At 40.5% G+C, this 15,057-nt stretch overlaps 1 protein-coding gene across 1 annotated transcript in view; it reads right to left on the bottom strand.

Annotated features, from left to right (window-relative positions):
- Window positions 1-15,057, bottom strand: part of DNAH17 (dynein axonemal heavy chain 17) — a 150,911-nt gene that overhangs the window by 75,657 nt on the left and 60,197 nt on the right. The window contains 9 exon segments of the mRNA XM_032239003.1: window positions 2,100-2,307; window positions 4,616-4,789; window positions 5,614-5,896; window positions 6,791-6,939; window positions 7,015-7,142; window positions 10,755-10,887; window positions 12,708-12,845; window positions 13,357-13,584; window positions 14,384-14,522. Coding sequence (XP_032094894.1) covers window positions 2,100-2,307; window positions 4,616-4,789; window positions 5,614-5,896; window positions 6,791-6,939; window positions 7,015-7,142; window positions 10,755-10,887; window positions 12,708-12,845; window positions 13,357-13,584; window positions 14,384-14,522 — 1,580 coding nt within the window.

Genomic DNA, 15,057 nt, shown 5'->3' with positions numbered 1-15,057 from the left:
CATATGAAGAACGGTTGCAGGAACTGGGTATGTGTAGTTTAATGAGAGAAGGACTAGGGGAGACATGATAGCAGTTTTCCAATATCTCAGGGGTTGCCACAAAGAAGAGGGAGTCAAACTATTCTCCAAGGTACCTGAGGGTAGAACAAGAAGCAATGGGTAGAAACTGATCAAGGAGAGAAGCAACTTAGAATTGAGGAGAAATTTCCTGGCAGTGAGAACAATTAATCAGTGGAACAGCTTGCCTCCAGAAGGTGTGAATGCCCCAACACTGGAAGTCTTTAAGAAGATGTTGAATAGTCATTTGTCTGAAATGGTATAGGTTTCCTGCCTAGGCAGGGGGTTGGACTAGAAAACCTCCAAGGTCCCTTCCAACTCTGCTATTGTATTGTATTGTATTGTGTTGTGTTGTGTTGTGTTGTATTGTATTCAGTAGAGCTGAAACACTACCTGTTCTTTTGATGTTCTGTAATACTATTCCCATTAGGCCTACAGCATTATCCATAGACAGAAATGGAGGGATTTGAAATCCAATTCATCAGGGGAGAATAAAGTTAAGGAATGCCATAACATTAGCAGCAGTGGTGGGATTCAGCCAGTTCGTACCTATTCGGGAGAACCAGCTGTTAACTTTCTAAGCAGTTCGGAGAACTGGTTGTTGGAAGAAATCTTATTTTGTTTTTTTCCCCACTTTACAGGGTTACTCCTGTAAGGAAGGCAGGAAGGAAACATTCTGTTGTTGTTTCTAGCCTAATCTTTTTGCCTTGATTACACAAACTGCCTCTCCAGTTAACCCTTATTACATTGTAACAGCTAAGGCGAAGTGCCCATCAACCTGAGTGATGTTGAGTTGGCCACGCCCACACAGCCATATGGAGTTGGAGTTTGGAGTTTATTCAATTTGTAGGCCACCCTATTCCCCGAAGGGACTCAGGGCGGCTGAACAAAAGCCAAGGGAGGGGAAATTACAAAAAGTAAGACAGAAACAATCAGACAATACGAACAACTTAAAAGCACAACAGACACAGCATATTCGAGTAGGGAGGGGGAACTCAACCCCAGGCTTGCTGGGACAGCCAGGTCTTCACGGCCGTCCAGAAAGCCTGAAGGGTGGAGAGGGTCCGAATCTCCACGGGGAGCTCGTTCCAAAGGGCCGGAGCAGCCACAGAGAAGGCCCTCCTCCGAGTAGTCACCAGCCGACAATGGCCGGCAGATGGAATACGGAGGAGGCCTAATCTGTGGGATCGAATGGGTCTGTGGGAGGTAATCGGCAGAAGGCGGTCTCTCAAGTACCCAGGTCCAATACCATGTAGGGCTTTATAAGTAATAATATTTATAAGTAATATAAATACAAGTAATAACTTATACCTATACTTATGACCACCAAGCCATGCCTACCTATCTGGTCATTAAGGCAGAGAACTGGTTGTTAAATTATTTGAATCCTACCACTGATTAGCAGCTTATGTAAGCAAACTCTACAAATGCTGGCTTGATTATGTCAGTGATGGAACTCTTTTTCATAATTCAATAGGGTGGATTTGGATTGATAATAAAATTCTCATTATCTATCTAATCTGAAGAAATGATATTCATTTTAACAATATCTGTTCTTCCCCTTAAACACAAGGACGTTTTCCTGTATATCAATATTGGTCAATTAAGTAACATGAAATATTTAAATCAACATAAAGTGGCATTTTTTTTGGCTGAGAACATGTACTCCAAAAGATATTTAGGAGAGTTCACATGATATACAAAGTCTCACTTTTTATGTATTCTCATAAATGAATGAATTAAAATATTCATGTCCCAGGATAATGTTGCAGGATCTAATCTGGGTCGGTCACCGGGACCCAACGTTTAGTCTTCCGAGTTTTTTACTCATGCTGGAGTCCATCCTCAGGGAACTTCTCTCTCACCAGAATATTCCCATAAATCTTTAACAATTACCCTATTTCTTTGCATTAAGATTACAATATGGAAATTGCTTTTGCAGAGACACAACCAAGGGTTTGGAGAACTCGTCTGTAGCTTTGAGGGGGCTCAGATTGTGCACCCCTAATTGTTAAGAATGAAAATCCATCCAATCCCCTTACCCTGAAGCATAGCTGAAGTTGTGTAGAAGTTAAAGGGAACAGCTTGCACCATAAAATCATCCAGGTTCAGAGTATCCAGCTTATCTCCCATCAGCACTGACTTCCCAGTGCCTGCATTCCCAACTAACATCACTGGCCATTTTTTCTCCATTAGTAAGTCCATGAAGTAACGAATCCGGATGGTTTCTGTTGTGTGGACCATTGAAGCCTGCAAAACATACCCCCTATGAAATCTACATCAATTAAAAGAACAACAACCTGAATTGTAATTTTAAAAGAAACCGAATAATGAAATAGCTTCTAAGAAAAGAAGCATTTGTAGCTAGAGAGAGCTCCCTTTGAAAATAAATGTACACACAGGGTTGGCAAAACCCAGCTGCGTTTGAATAAGATATTTGTCAGAGTTTGTTGCAGCAAACACATCCAGAACGCGCACACAGGAAACTGATTCAGCAGGATTCATTAACTTCTCTTTATATATAATATAACACATGAAGTAAATATACAATACCAAAAGCAGGTTTTCCAACATGGTAGTAAATACAAGTAAAATACAGGCAGAGAAGAGAACAGTTACAGTTTCAGTTCAGAGCAGCAAAGCAGGTTTTTTTGGCTCAGCACAGACTCAGAGCTGCAGAGCTAAGCCATGCCCTGGCTCCTAGCTGTTTCAGCTCCCATTGGCTGACCTTGTTACTAAGCCTTATTCCAGCTCATGAATACTACACTGACAATATTTGAAGCAAAAATATTGCCTATATCTCTACTTCTCAGAGCTGATTTTTTAAAATTTAAATTTACATTAATTAAATAAATTAATGTAATGAAAAATATTTGTTTTTAAAAGTCAGAGGATAACTGCTCTATAAGTACAGATGATGTCGTTGCAGCCAAAGTGGAACAGTAACAACGTGTTCTCAGCCCCAGAAAAGAAAACCAGTCTTGAGTGCCAGCCCTCATATTAGCCATGTATAAAAGGAAGGGATCAGGAAGCTTGGGAAAGTTCCAAATTAGTAGAAATGCAAAAATATATTTTTAAGGCAAAACTTAAAAGCAAAAATATACCTTAAAGAGGGAAAATGCAAAAACCACCACGAGAACTGTGTATGTGTCATGGCCACAGAATGATAAAGTTGGCAAGGATGGTAGGATCGGGTCAGCCTGGAATAAGGCAGCTGGAACTCTGCACATGCTCCCACTCTCATTGCTATTGTTCAGTCACTAAGTCATGTCCAATTCTTTGCAACCCCATGGACTATAGCATTCCAGGCCTTCCCTGCCCTCCACTGTCTCCCAGAGTTTGCCCAAATTCATGTTCATTGCAACAATGGCACTCTCTAGCCAATTCATCCTCTGCCGCCCCCTTTTCCTTTTGCTTCCAATCTTTCCCAACATCTGGACCTTTGAGTCCTCTCTTCTCATTTGGTGGCCAACGTATTTGAGCTTCGACTTCAGTATCCTTCCAAAGGGTAGTCAGGGTTGATTTCCTCTAGTATTGACCCACTGTCATTATTCTTCTACAAATATGTGGCTTACCCACAGTAAGATACAAACATCCACCAGGATAATTAATCCACCAGGATAATTAAAGTACCGTAGCTGTGCAGGACTTCTATTTTAAATTTCATGACAACCGTATCACAACAGACATGTTTACCTTTCATTTATTCTATCTGATTGAGATATATATCTATATCTATATCTATATCTATATCTATATCTATATCATCTATATCTATATCTATATCTATATCATCTATATCTATATCTATATCTATATCTATATATACACACACACACAAACACACACACACACACACACACACACACACACACACACACACACACACACACACACACACACATATATATATATATATATATATATATATATATATATATATATATATATATATATATGTAGTATTTGTGCTGATAAATAAATAAAGGGAGACTATATAGATCTATTTCAAGCTATTTAGCTCTCATCAGCTAGCCATACCCTTACTGGGATTCGAATCTGGGCTGTTTTACATATTAGGCAGATTTGTTAACCACTAAGCCACAGCTTCTGTCTGTTATCAGCTTATATATATATATATATATATATATATATATATATATATATATATATATATATATATATATATATATATATATATATATATATATATATATATACACACACACACACACACACACACATATATATATATATATATATATATATATATATATATATATATATATATATTCCATACTATTTGTTCATTTTTTAAAACCAATTTTGCTGCAGTGGTAATCGTTGTTTTGAAGGATTTAGATATAAGATGTAGGTAGATACAAGACAAGAATCTGGTATCTCACAATCTGTATTTCTCCTGAACTTGTTTTGAGTTAGTAGATTCAGCATCTTTTGCTGATGTGAGAGTGATTTTTGTCTCAGAATACTGCAAAACAACTCTAAAACTACTCTAAAACAAGCAATATCAGAAGCAGAATTATTTCCAGCAAATTACCTGCAATGGGACATCTGGATCCAATTCAAATTGTGGCACTTTATCAGTCCATGGCATGAATTTCTTTGATTCTGGGTCAATGTAATAGTCAAAAATCGTTCCCTGAGATGGGAATTTGATTGTTTTAAATTCATTCACCCACCACTTGCTAAATTCCACACGATAATCCACAAGCTGCGGAGAAAGTTATGCATATTTATTATGGTTTTAAACTTACATTTGATTTAAATTAGAATATGTTCTAAAAACATGACTTGACCAGAGGGAATATAATAAAACATCAAAAGAAAATTTATCAAAGCTAAATGAACTTAAAAAATAAATCAAATGCAGGCATAATCTGAGTGAATGATCTGAATCAACTGCTATGATAAACAGGGTTAACTTCCCAAAACCCATTACCCCATTCATCTCAATGAGGGCCCAAATGACCACAATGCAGTAGTAATAGTGAAATATATGATTTTTTCCCCCTTCAAAGATGGGCCAAAACCCCACTACTTCCATTGATTCTAAAGGACGTGTGGCCTTGAAAAGAATCCTGGTAAACAATATAACATATCAATGAAATGTTAAACCCTAAGAAGATGGAAGTGATTTTGGTATCAATTGTGTCAGTGCAGAAACCTTTGAAAAGGCCCATAGAAAAATGGACTCAACGTTGCTTATGGCGTCATTGGTCTATATTAGTGATGGCAAACCTTTTTCACCTCGGGTGCCATAAGCATCGCGCATGCTCGTATGCTTACCCTATAATTTAATGCCCCCCACATTGTACCCCTGTGCATGTGTGCATGACCCCCACCACCACTGCGCACATCTTTCTTGGAAACTGGGGTGGCTGAAAATGCCCCCCCCCCCGAAGGCCCTCCGGAGGCCAGAAACAGCCCATTTTCCAATTTCCATGTGTGCCATAGGTTTGCCATCACAGATCTATATTGAGATAGCTCTTGAATTATAGTAATGGAAAACCTGATCACTTCAATTTCTGAAGATACCTGATCTTGGAACATTGCTCCTCCGAAAGCCCAGAAGCAAGCAAATACAAAATAGAGTTCGTATAGCTCTTTGGGAGAATCTGGAGGTGTGTTGATTGGGGTCAAGAGGCATTCCAGTAAATAGAGAATCATTTGCACCACAGTCACTTCAGGAACAGGGGTTATCTTCTTGAATCCAAATTTCAGTTTGTCCAAACAAACGGGTAAGTATTTATCAAACAAGATCATCAGGTTAGCTTTTTCTGATTGCACTTCTCGGCGCTCAATCCAGCTGCTCACTATTCTATCGAGTGACATAAAATTAATTATTGAATATGCATTCTCATGCATGTAACATGTACATTCTACCCATCAACTGATATTTTTTATTCTTCTCTCCCCCCCCCCCCTCTTACACTACATCTTTATAGGAATGCCATTTAAATTACAGGGAAGATATTTAGCTGTTAAGAAAGACATCACATACTACTCAATAAATACCATCAGTGTATGATCAGTGTGTTTTGGTAATTACCTATGAAGCTAATCATTTTTGTGTAAACTACATTGCATAAACAAGTTACGCCTTTTGGTAAAAATAAAGCATCAGAAGTTCCTTATTTTGGAGAACAGGTCAACATGTTTGAAAGGAAAAGGAGAAGCAAGGATTGACAATCAAACAATAGTTAATAGTTGATCTATTAGTACTTGTTCCCAATAATATCTCATCCCGCCTTCTCAATTTTATTCTAAAACCCAAATTCATTTCTCTCCCCTCTGCGCAACCCAAGGGAGGGAGGGAGAAATCATAATGTCACACTCATCATGGAGGCAGACGTTGTCCTTCACAAATGTCCTTATGCTGTCATAGCAACTATACTATATATGGAGGACGTTAACCCCATAATAATATCCAGGCACTACAGAGGGGTTCCAGGACCTAGGAAATGGGTCAAGGGAAAATTTTCTTTAATGATTACATTGTCTCATGTAGCACTGTCTGTCCAAGGTTTGCTTAGGCAGCAAGTAACTTGCTGTTGGAACTAGAATAATCTGGAATAGTGCAATAATAGATTCCTGGCAACATCTTCATATGACCAGTGAGGACTGTGTTTGATCTATAATGGGATATCCCATTATACATCCCACATCTAAAAATGGATGCACTGATACACTTTCAAAGGGAATCAGGACTTACGGATTCCAGCCCAGGTCAGCGGGATTGATATACAAGATTCCTGCTCGAGACACCGTGGCAGGTGTTGCTGTCCTCAGGTGACTGATTTCAAACACAAGCCTCATGGTGGGGTTTAGTGGGATTCTCTCATTGCTGGCTAAGGTCAGCACCTAGGAAGGAGGAAATCAAATCATACAATGCAACTTCCTAATTTCATAAAAGTGGATGCCAATGATTGTGCTGACCTTGTTGTCATCCATCACGGTATTCAAAGATTCAATCCACATGGGATCAATATCTCCATCTAGAACAATCCATTTAGGTCCGCGGTGAGTTACATTAGCTAGATCTCGCATTATAGTTGAAAATAAGCCTGTCCAGAACAGAGAAATTCTCAATGAATTTTATAATATGCATGTATGTGCTCAAGTTGCCATAATGTTTTAGCAGAAAGAAGGCACAGAGCTGATAAAAACATATATCAACATATGCTGACCAATAAAGTTATTAAACTATTTGTGATTATCATCTCATTTACATAAATCCCCAAGCTGTAATGTGCTAGAAATTCATCATCCAGAAAACAGGGGGAAATACTATTTGGTCTTCGGCAAAGCTGACATAAACAATTTTCAAAGAGCACCTAAAGAGCCCATTTCAGTCTTACAGATGGTAAAGAATTTTGGTACAAGACAGATACTGCTGCAAAAAAGGGTTCAGTAGTGTGTTCTCAGCAGATTTGCAAATCACCAACAGTATTTGCCCTAAAGATCATAAGTGTCTAAATTGCTGACATTAGTGGAGATAATTCTTTAGGTGCTTCAAGGCTTTGTACATGAATATTAACAGCAAGGCACTTCGAACAGTAAAGCCACTATATTCTACACAGACTGGTGTTTTAAAATCATGTATTGGGGGAGCTATCACCTAGCTACTTTCTGGCTCTATATGGGGCTGCCCCACAAAGAGAATTAGCAACAGATATGTTAATGTATTCATATTTGCCCCTGGTAAATATGAATGGGGGCAAATTGACTCCAGATGTTCATAAACTTTTCCTTAGAACAAGATTATGTATCTTTTTAAGATACTGCCAAACAAGGGATTGTGCCATTCCAAATAACTCTGCATACTTCTGATGGAGTATTTTTATCCCTGTTTGGCAGCTGAGTGAGTGTATTTCCTGGCACAACTATAATTGTTTTTCCAGGTGAATCAGTGGATCTCTGCAGAGCTGCAGCTGGGCCATTTCCTCAAGTGGGAAAACACCGGCTTTCTAAATTCTAGGCATACTCCAATTGACAGAGAGTCATCCCAAAGAAGGTGAAGCAGAAGGACTTTGGTGTCATCATTCACCACTAATTTAAATTGTGCAATAAAGAAGGAGACCATGCTAGAGTCCTCCATTTTAGTAACTATAGAGGGAATAAAGGAAGAAATAAGCTACATTTATAAATGACACTTAGATACTTAGAATAACATAGTTGGAAGGGACCTTGGAGGTCTTCTAGTCCAACCCCCTGCTCAGGCAGGAAACCTTACACCACTTCAGACAAATGGTTATCCAACATCTTCTTAAAGACTTCCAGTGTGGGAGCATTCAGAACTTCTGGAGGCAAGCTGTTCCACTGATTAATTGTTCTCACTGTCAGGAAAGTTCTCCTCAGTTCTAAGTTGCTTCTCTCCTTGATTAGTTTCCACTCATTGCTTCTTGTCCTGCCTTCAGGTGCTTTGGTTGACTCCCTCTTCTTTGTGGCAACTCATGAGATATTGCTATCATGTCTCCCCTAGTCCTTCTTTTCATTAAACTAGACATACCAGTTCCAGCAACCATTCTGCATATGTTTTAGCCTCCAGTCCCCTAATCATCTTTGTTTCTCTTCTCTGCACTCTTTCTACATCGTGGTGACCAAAACTGGATGCAGTATTCCAAGTGTGGCCTTACCAAGGCATTATAAAGTGGTATTAACACTTCACGTGATCTTGATTCTATCCCTCTGATTATGTAGCCTAGAACTGTGTTGGCTTTTTTGGCAGCTGCTGCACATGGCTGGCTCATATTGAAATGATTGTCCACCAGGACTCCAAGATCCCTCTCACTACTATTGAGCAAGGTACCACATATACTGTACCTGTGCATTTTGTTTTTCTTGCCTAAATACTCAGAAGGCTCCTCCTCCATTTGGGGAACAAAACTCTCTTTGCAGTCTTCTGCTCAATCCTTGTACAGAGACTACAGCTTTGCCAAAGATTCCAATCTTCTGTCCATGGGCAGTTCTCTCTATCTCTTTCCCATCTTGGACCTTGGGTAAAGATGTCATCCCTCTACAACTTAGCTTCTCTGACTGGACACCAAAAACTGCTCTATACACTGACACTAACTCTCCATATTTTCTCTCCAGCCATTGCCTTCTACAACACTCTATAGTATATTTTCTCTCCTCATTTTTCTCCCCCACCACAATTTTCTCCTCTCTCCTTCTTCCTCTCTCCAATTTTAGGTTAGAGCAGCAGCATATCCATCCAGCAACAAATCAGGTGTGTGTCCCTCCCAGGGTTCTAGTCCCTAACCTCTCTATATAAGGCTGGACCAATGGGGTTGCTTTCTATCTGTGCCCCACAAGAGTACTGGCTGGTAGACAGTTCAGCTATCAGCCTGTGTCAGAAGTGAGCTTCTGCCATTTCGCCCAGGATCGGGCAAACCAGTAGTGGCGGTGCCGGGAGGCTCCGCCCACCCAACCAGACATTTCTGTGCAGAAGCATCGCACGAGCATGCACACAAGCGAACTGGTAGTGAAATAAATTGAAACCCATCACTGGCCTGTATAATGGAGTAGCAATAGCAATAGACTTATATACTGCTTCACAGTGCTTTACAGCCCTCTCTAAGCAGTTTACAGCATCAGCCTATTGCCCCCAACAATCTGGGTCCTCATTTTACCCACCTCGGAAGGATGGAAGGCTGAGTCAACCATGAGCCTGTGGGACTCGAACTGCTGGCAGCTGGTAGTCAGCAGAAGTAGCCTGCAGTACTGCTTTCTAACCACTGTGCCACTACAGCCCTATGTACCTGCGCTTCCAGGCCAGAATTGAGTTTCCTTTCTCCTATTTCTCTCTCCTTTTGCTAACTCACACCAGTGTAACAGTAGTCATACCAAGTCACAAATAATAATAATAATCCATTTGCCTTTGTTTAGTAAAGAACTGGTTGGCTCATATGTCGTTTTCAAAGTGTTGAAGCTGCTTCCAATGTGATTGGTCTCAAATCATTTTGGAAATGTTTCAGAGAATTTGAACAGTAAAAGTGGTGGAAACAAAAAAAAACCCTTTCTTTGAATAATTAAAATAAACCTGATAACAGTTGGCAGCTATCATATACAGTATATGCATTTGGTATCTTCCTTAGTTATAAGCTTTTTAAATGTCAAATCATTAAAGAGATTTGTCATCGGATATTCCATGGATAAAAAAATAATCCTGTTTTTTTTTTTTTTTTTTGTCCTGCTTGATGTTGGCACAAATAACTGAAGTGGGGAAGAATTTATACACAGTGTAACAAAGGGTTCTTTTAAGAAAGTGATAGTATTAGAATTTTAAACAGCAGGAATGTGTTTTAAGTTCATGACTGTAGTATGTAATTTTCCCATATAAAATATCTCTGAGCTTCCTAAGCAAGCCATTATTCTAAGTGAAGATAAGTGAATTGTAATTATTATTATTTTCATCAAGACTCTAATTTTGTTAAAAAAAATATAGTGCCACAATAGTAGTATTTCAGGGAAAAAAATTAAATGTCATTCTGTAAAACAAATGTTATGATGTTTCTATGCACATTCATGTAACACATCTGCTATTTTGTACTGTTTTCTCAGCTTTTATAGAATCACCTTTTTTGTGATCTCTGGAGTTTGTAGTTGAACAACAATTCAAATTAAAAAATGTTGTTCAGCTACAATCTCCAGAAAGTAGCTATATTGTTTCTTACCATCTTTCCATTCTCTTGTTGCTGGATTAATTATGCCAAATAGCTCATCACAAGTCACAGCTTTAGGATCAAGATCAACAGCTACAGGCTTCCTCTTCATGAGCTGATAAGTTTTATTCAGAGATTTTAATACCTGCCAGAAGGAAAAGATTGAGTGCTTTGTCCATCATGTTCACACTATTGTGTCCATTCCTAATCTGGCGTTCTCCAGATATATTGGATTTCAATTTTAAGCTTCTTCGAACCAGCCTACGCAAAAGATGCAGCCACTAACACACTTTTGGAAAGCCCCACAATTGGAACTCCAAAGGTATTGATTGAATTGATGGGTTCCAGCACAAGTCCGAAAGCTTGGAAGGGTAGACCTCTGATCCTGGTGACCGACCCAGACTGGATATTGGATTGACTGGATATGTATGGTTGCCTAATTTGCAAGGAAGACTTTGGGTAGCTTACATGTAAAAATTGGGAATTAAAAGTATTATAATGTAATATGTAATCCCAGACCATAAACAAACAGGCTAACACAACAGAAATAATAATAATCAGGGAATCAACTAAGGCTGGCTAGCTCAGGTCTTGTTCAAAAGCCTTATCTCTGAGCTCATCCTGGGATCTGGTCAATGCTTGGCAGAAGAACCAAGCTTTTAGTGCCCTGTAGAAATAGAGAAGGGGAATCTAAATCAGGGGGAAATGATGTCTCGTGGGGCAGGGATATAACTCCTGATTCCCACTAAATGGGATTATTTTGTGAAAGGGACTTGAAGCATGTTCTCTCTGCCAGATCTTAGCATTTTGCACTTAGCACTTAGACTTATATACCACTTCACAGTGCTTTACAGTTATCTCTAAACTGATTTGGTTTACAGAGTCAGCATATTGCCCCCAACAATATGGGGCAATATGGATCCTCATTTTACCCATCTCGGAAGGATGGAAGGCTGAATCAACCTTGAGCCTGATGAAATTCAAACTGCCAAACTGCTGGCAGACGGTGATCAGCAGAAGTAGCCTGCAGTACTACATTCACTGTGGCTGAGCCACTGCGCCACCACGGCTCTTAATTCTTAAATCGTATAGGATGAATTGACATAACCATGTTACATGGGTGCACCAAGATGAATTTATAATTATTTGTTTCACTGCATTTGAATAGCTTCCAGATAGTAGTCAAGGGAAGCCCTATGTAGAGCACATTGCAATAGTTTAAAACAGAGGGTGATGAGAGCTTACGTTACTGTGAATAGGACATGCCAATCCAGGATTGTGCAAAGGCCTCCTTGGCATGCCTGCTACCTGCTTTTCCAGCAGAAGCCTAGATTTCTAGAGAATGTCCAAATTGTGCACCAGTTCTATCTGAGGGAATATAATCTCAACCAGGACCAAAGATGAGGAGGGTTCCCAAACCCACTCAAAGAGCTACAAAAGTCCTAACCCCATTCAATTCTGAAGCCGACCAGAAGTCCAGTTCCCTCACCATAGGGTCTCCTCCTAGCACGGCATCCTTTTTCCTCTACCTGCCCTAACTGAAAGCCCTATCAATTGTGTAGCTGACCGATAACAGGGAGCCACAGCAGAGGGATGAAAGAGCCACATGCGGTTCCAGAGCCTCAGGTTGCTGACCCCTGGTTTAGCCAAAGTCCGTTGTTGTCTATCCAAATGCTTTATATCCCACTTCCCCAAGCAAATGAGATCATTGGAACCACCAGCGTGTGATGTAGCTAACCACTTATCTGGGCTTCCTCCAGACAGCAGTGCATTCAGGCCCCTGACCTTAGGTGTAAGATCTGTCAATCACAAATATTCTGGGAGTCAGCGTGTGATGGCTGCCATGTTCTGTGAAACCAATTTTAAGCAAAACGTTTCTATTTCCAGTTGGCCCTCGGTGATGATACTGAACTCACATCTGAGTCCTTGGCTAAAAAGTCCTGAGTGGTGAAGCAGGGTTCCCACCTGTGACTTGCCAGAGCCGGCATTTCCAATCACGAACACCGAGTGTCGGACTTGCAGTAGTTCCTCTAGCTGCACCACCTTCAAAACAAAACTCTCCTCGGGTTGAAGACGGAGCTCAACAACAGCTTGTTTAATAATCTGAGGATAAGAGAAATCACAAACAGATTTGTTTCCTGATTGGGTCAGTCTTGCATGTTTTATTTATCCATCTACTGTATTCCGGGTTATTTCTATTAATCTTCATGACTGACCAAAACAAGGAGAGAGGGGGGAGGGAGAGGGAAAGAGGGAGGGAGGGAGGGAGGGAGAGGGAGAGGGAGAGGGAGAGGGAGAGAGAGAGGGGGGGGGAGAGAGAGAGAGAGACAGAGAGAGGAGAGAGAGAGGAGAGAGAGGGGGAAGAGAGAGAGAGAGGAGAGAGAGAGAGAGAGATGGGCCAAGCAAATTCCTCTGTATCCTCTGAAGCATGGCCTGGTATCATGATTCTCCTTATAGGCCCTGTTTTTCAGTCTTATAACAAGTAAGAAGAGAGGGCAGTTTCTGAATCAAGGCTGTTCTTCTGATGACATCTTGAGTTTCCCACAGAAGAAAGTACTTGTATTTCTAACAAAAAGCATTTAGTTGCTTTCCTTAGCCCCTTGCTTGAACTTACCTTCTCAAAGTTCAGGTCACGCTTCCGGGGTACATCCAAGGCTGGGAAAAGGTCCCCAATGAGTCCCATGAATACAGGTAAGTCGTCAGTCACAATCTTAGGTATATTAAAGTCTCGCAAAGCTCTCATGAGGACCTGGTCTTCAGCCCGGCCTGGGTCTCCTCTCTTCAGGGACCCTGCCACCACTAGCACAGATTTGATAGCTCTCAACCCCCAGTCATAGTGATCCTGAGAGACAGGAAATGCCATTAGAATGCCAGGTGAATAAATAAGGCACAAAAGATCATCCACTTCCAATGAGAAAAAAGGACCGATGCTCCCCTTAGCAAAGGTATCCACTATTAATCAGAAGAAGATGGCCCTTCACAAACCTTTTAAAGTCTTTTCTCAAAGACTTTAAACCAGGGGTGGGTTCTGGCATCTCTTACTGCCGGTTTGCTTGGGGACGCGCTTCAGGTGCATGGGCAGAAATAAAAAAAAATGTTTCTGTGCATATGCAGAAGCAAAAAACAAGATGGCGGCAGCTACGTGCCACCGAGAGAATCGGTTTGGGCACATGGCCCGGTCGAGTTACTACCTACTTGGCTGAACTGATCCGAACCAGTAGGAGCCCGCCTCTGCTTTAAACCAGCTTTCCCCACTGAGGTTACTATATATTTTCCTGAACCACTAATCCCATCTCCCTCATTATGCTGAACAGGGATGATAGGAATTGAAATCCAAATACGTCTGTGGTTCTCCTGGTCGGGGAAGGCTCCTGCAGGCCGTTTTGGCCTACCCAAATGAACAGGGTGTTCAGCTGCATTTATCATGGATTTATTCCAGATATTGAAATCTGTACATTCTCGCAGTATTATCAAGGGCTTTGGAAACAGCACACGGCATAATGGAGTATTGGAGATGGAATTCAGTGAGTTATATTACTGTAAAATTTTCAGAAATCTCTGCCAATTCTTTCCCACCAATTCTTTTGTTTGCTTTGAAATATTTGGCGCCATAGGAGAGCTGTGGAACCACATTCAATTACCTGCTTGGAAAGTAGCTCCTTACAGAGCGTGTAGAGAGTAATAAATTTCCTGGCCAGGAGCCTCGCTTCAATAAAACCTTCAGCAACAAGCATGATTTCACAGATAAGCTCAAAATCAGGAACAACCATGGCACAGGGCCTACGAGAGGACATGAGGGAAAATGAACATGTGGAGTGCTTATACTGCACAAGCAACAGCGCATCTTTCCATTCAGTTACAGGGAGCACTCGCTGCAAGTGCCAGACACAATTCAATTTCAAGTGCCTCTATTAGAAAAAAAATCCACCTGCTGTAAAAAGATAAAACAATTATGCATACATTTTTTGGGGGTGATGTGTAATTGACAGCTTTCTCGTATAATGATATTTTATGCAAAGAAGTCATTTTGAATATACCTAGCCACATTTTCAGTATAAAGGGACTTCAGGTATACTTTGAAAGTCTATTTTAGGGCACCCAGTCCATATACTAGTTCAAGGATTTCCAGCCTTTCTTGGCTGGTGACACATTTTGCCCATAATATCATCGGGCTTCAGCTACCAGCCCTGAATGACATCTTCACATCTTGCTGTTTGAAGAAGTTGCACAACATTCTCAGAGACTCCTCCCATCCTGCTTACAATCTTTTTGGACTGTTGCCTTGTGGCAGAAGATACAGAACAATTAAAGCTCG

This window comes from Thamnophis elegans, chromosome 2 (genome assembly GCF_009769535.1).
Source record: "Thamnophis elegans isolate rThaEle1 chromosome 2, rThaEle1.pri, whole genome shotgun sequence".
NCBI lineage: Eukaryota > Metazoa > Chordata > Lepidosauria > Squamata > Colubridae > Thamnophis > Thamnophis elegans.
Note: the sequence above shows the minus strand (reverse complement) of the source record. Positions and strands in the feature narration are given on the sequence as shown.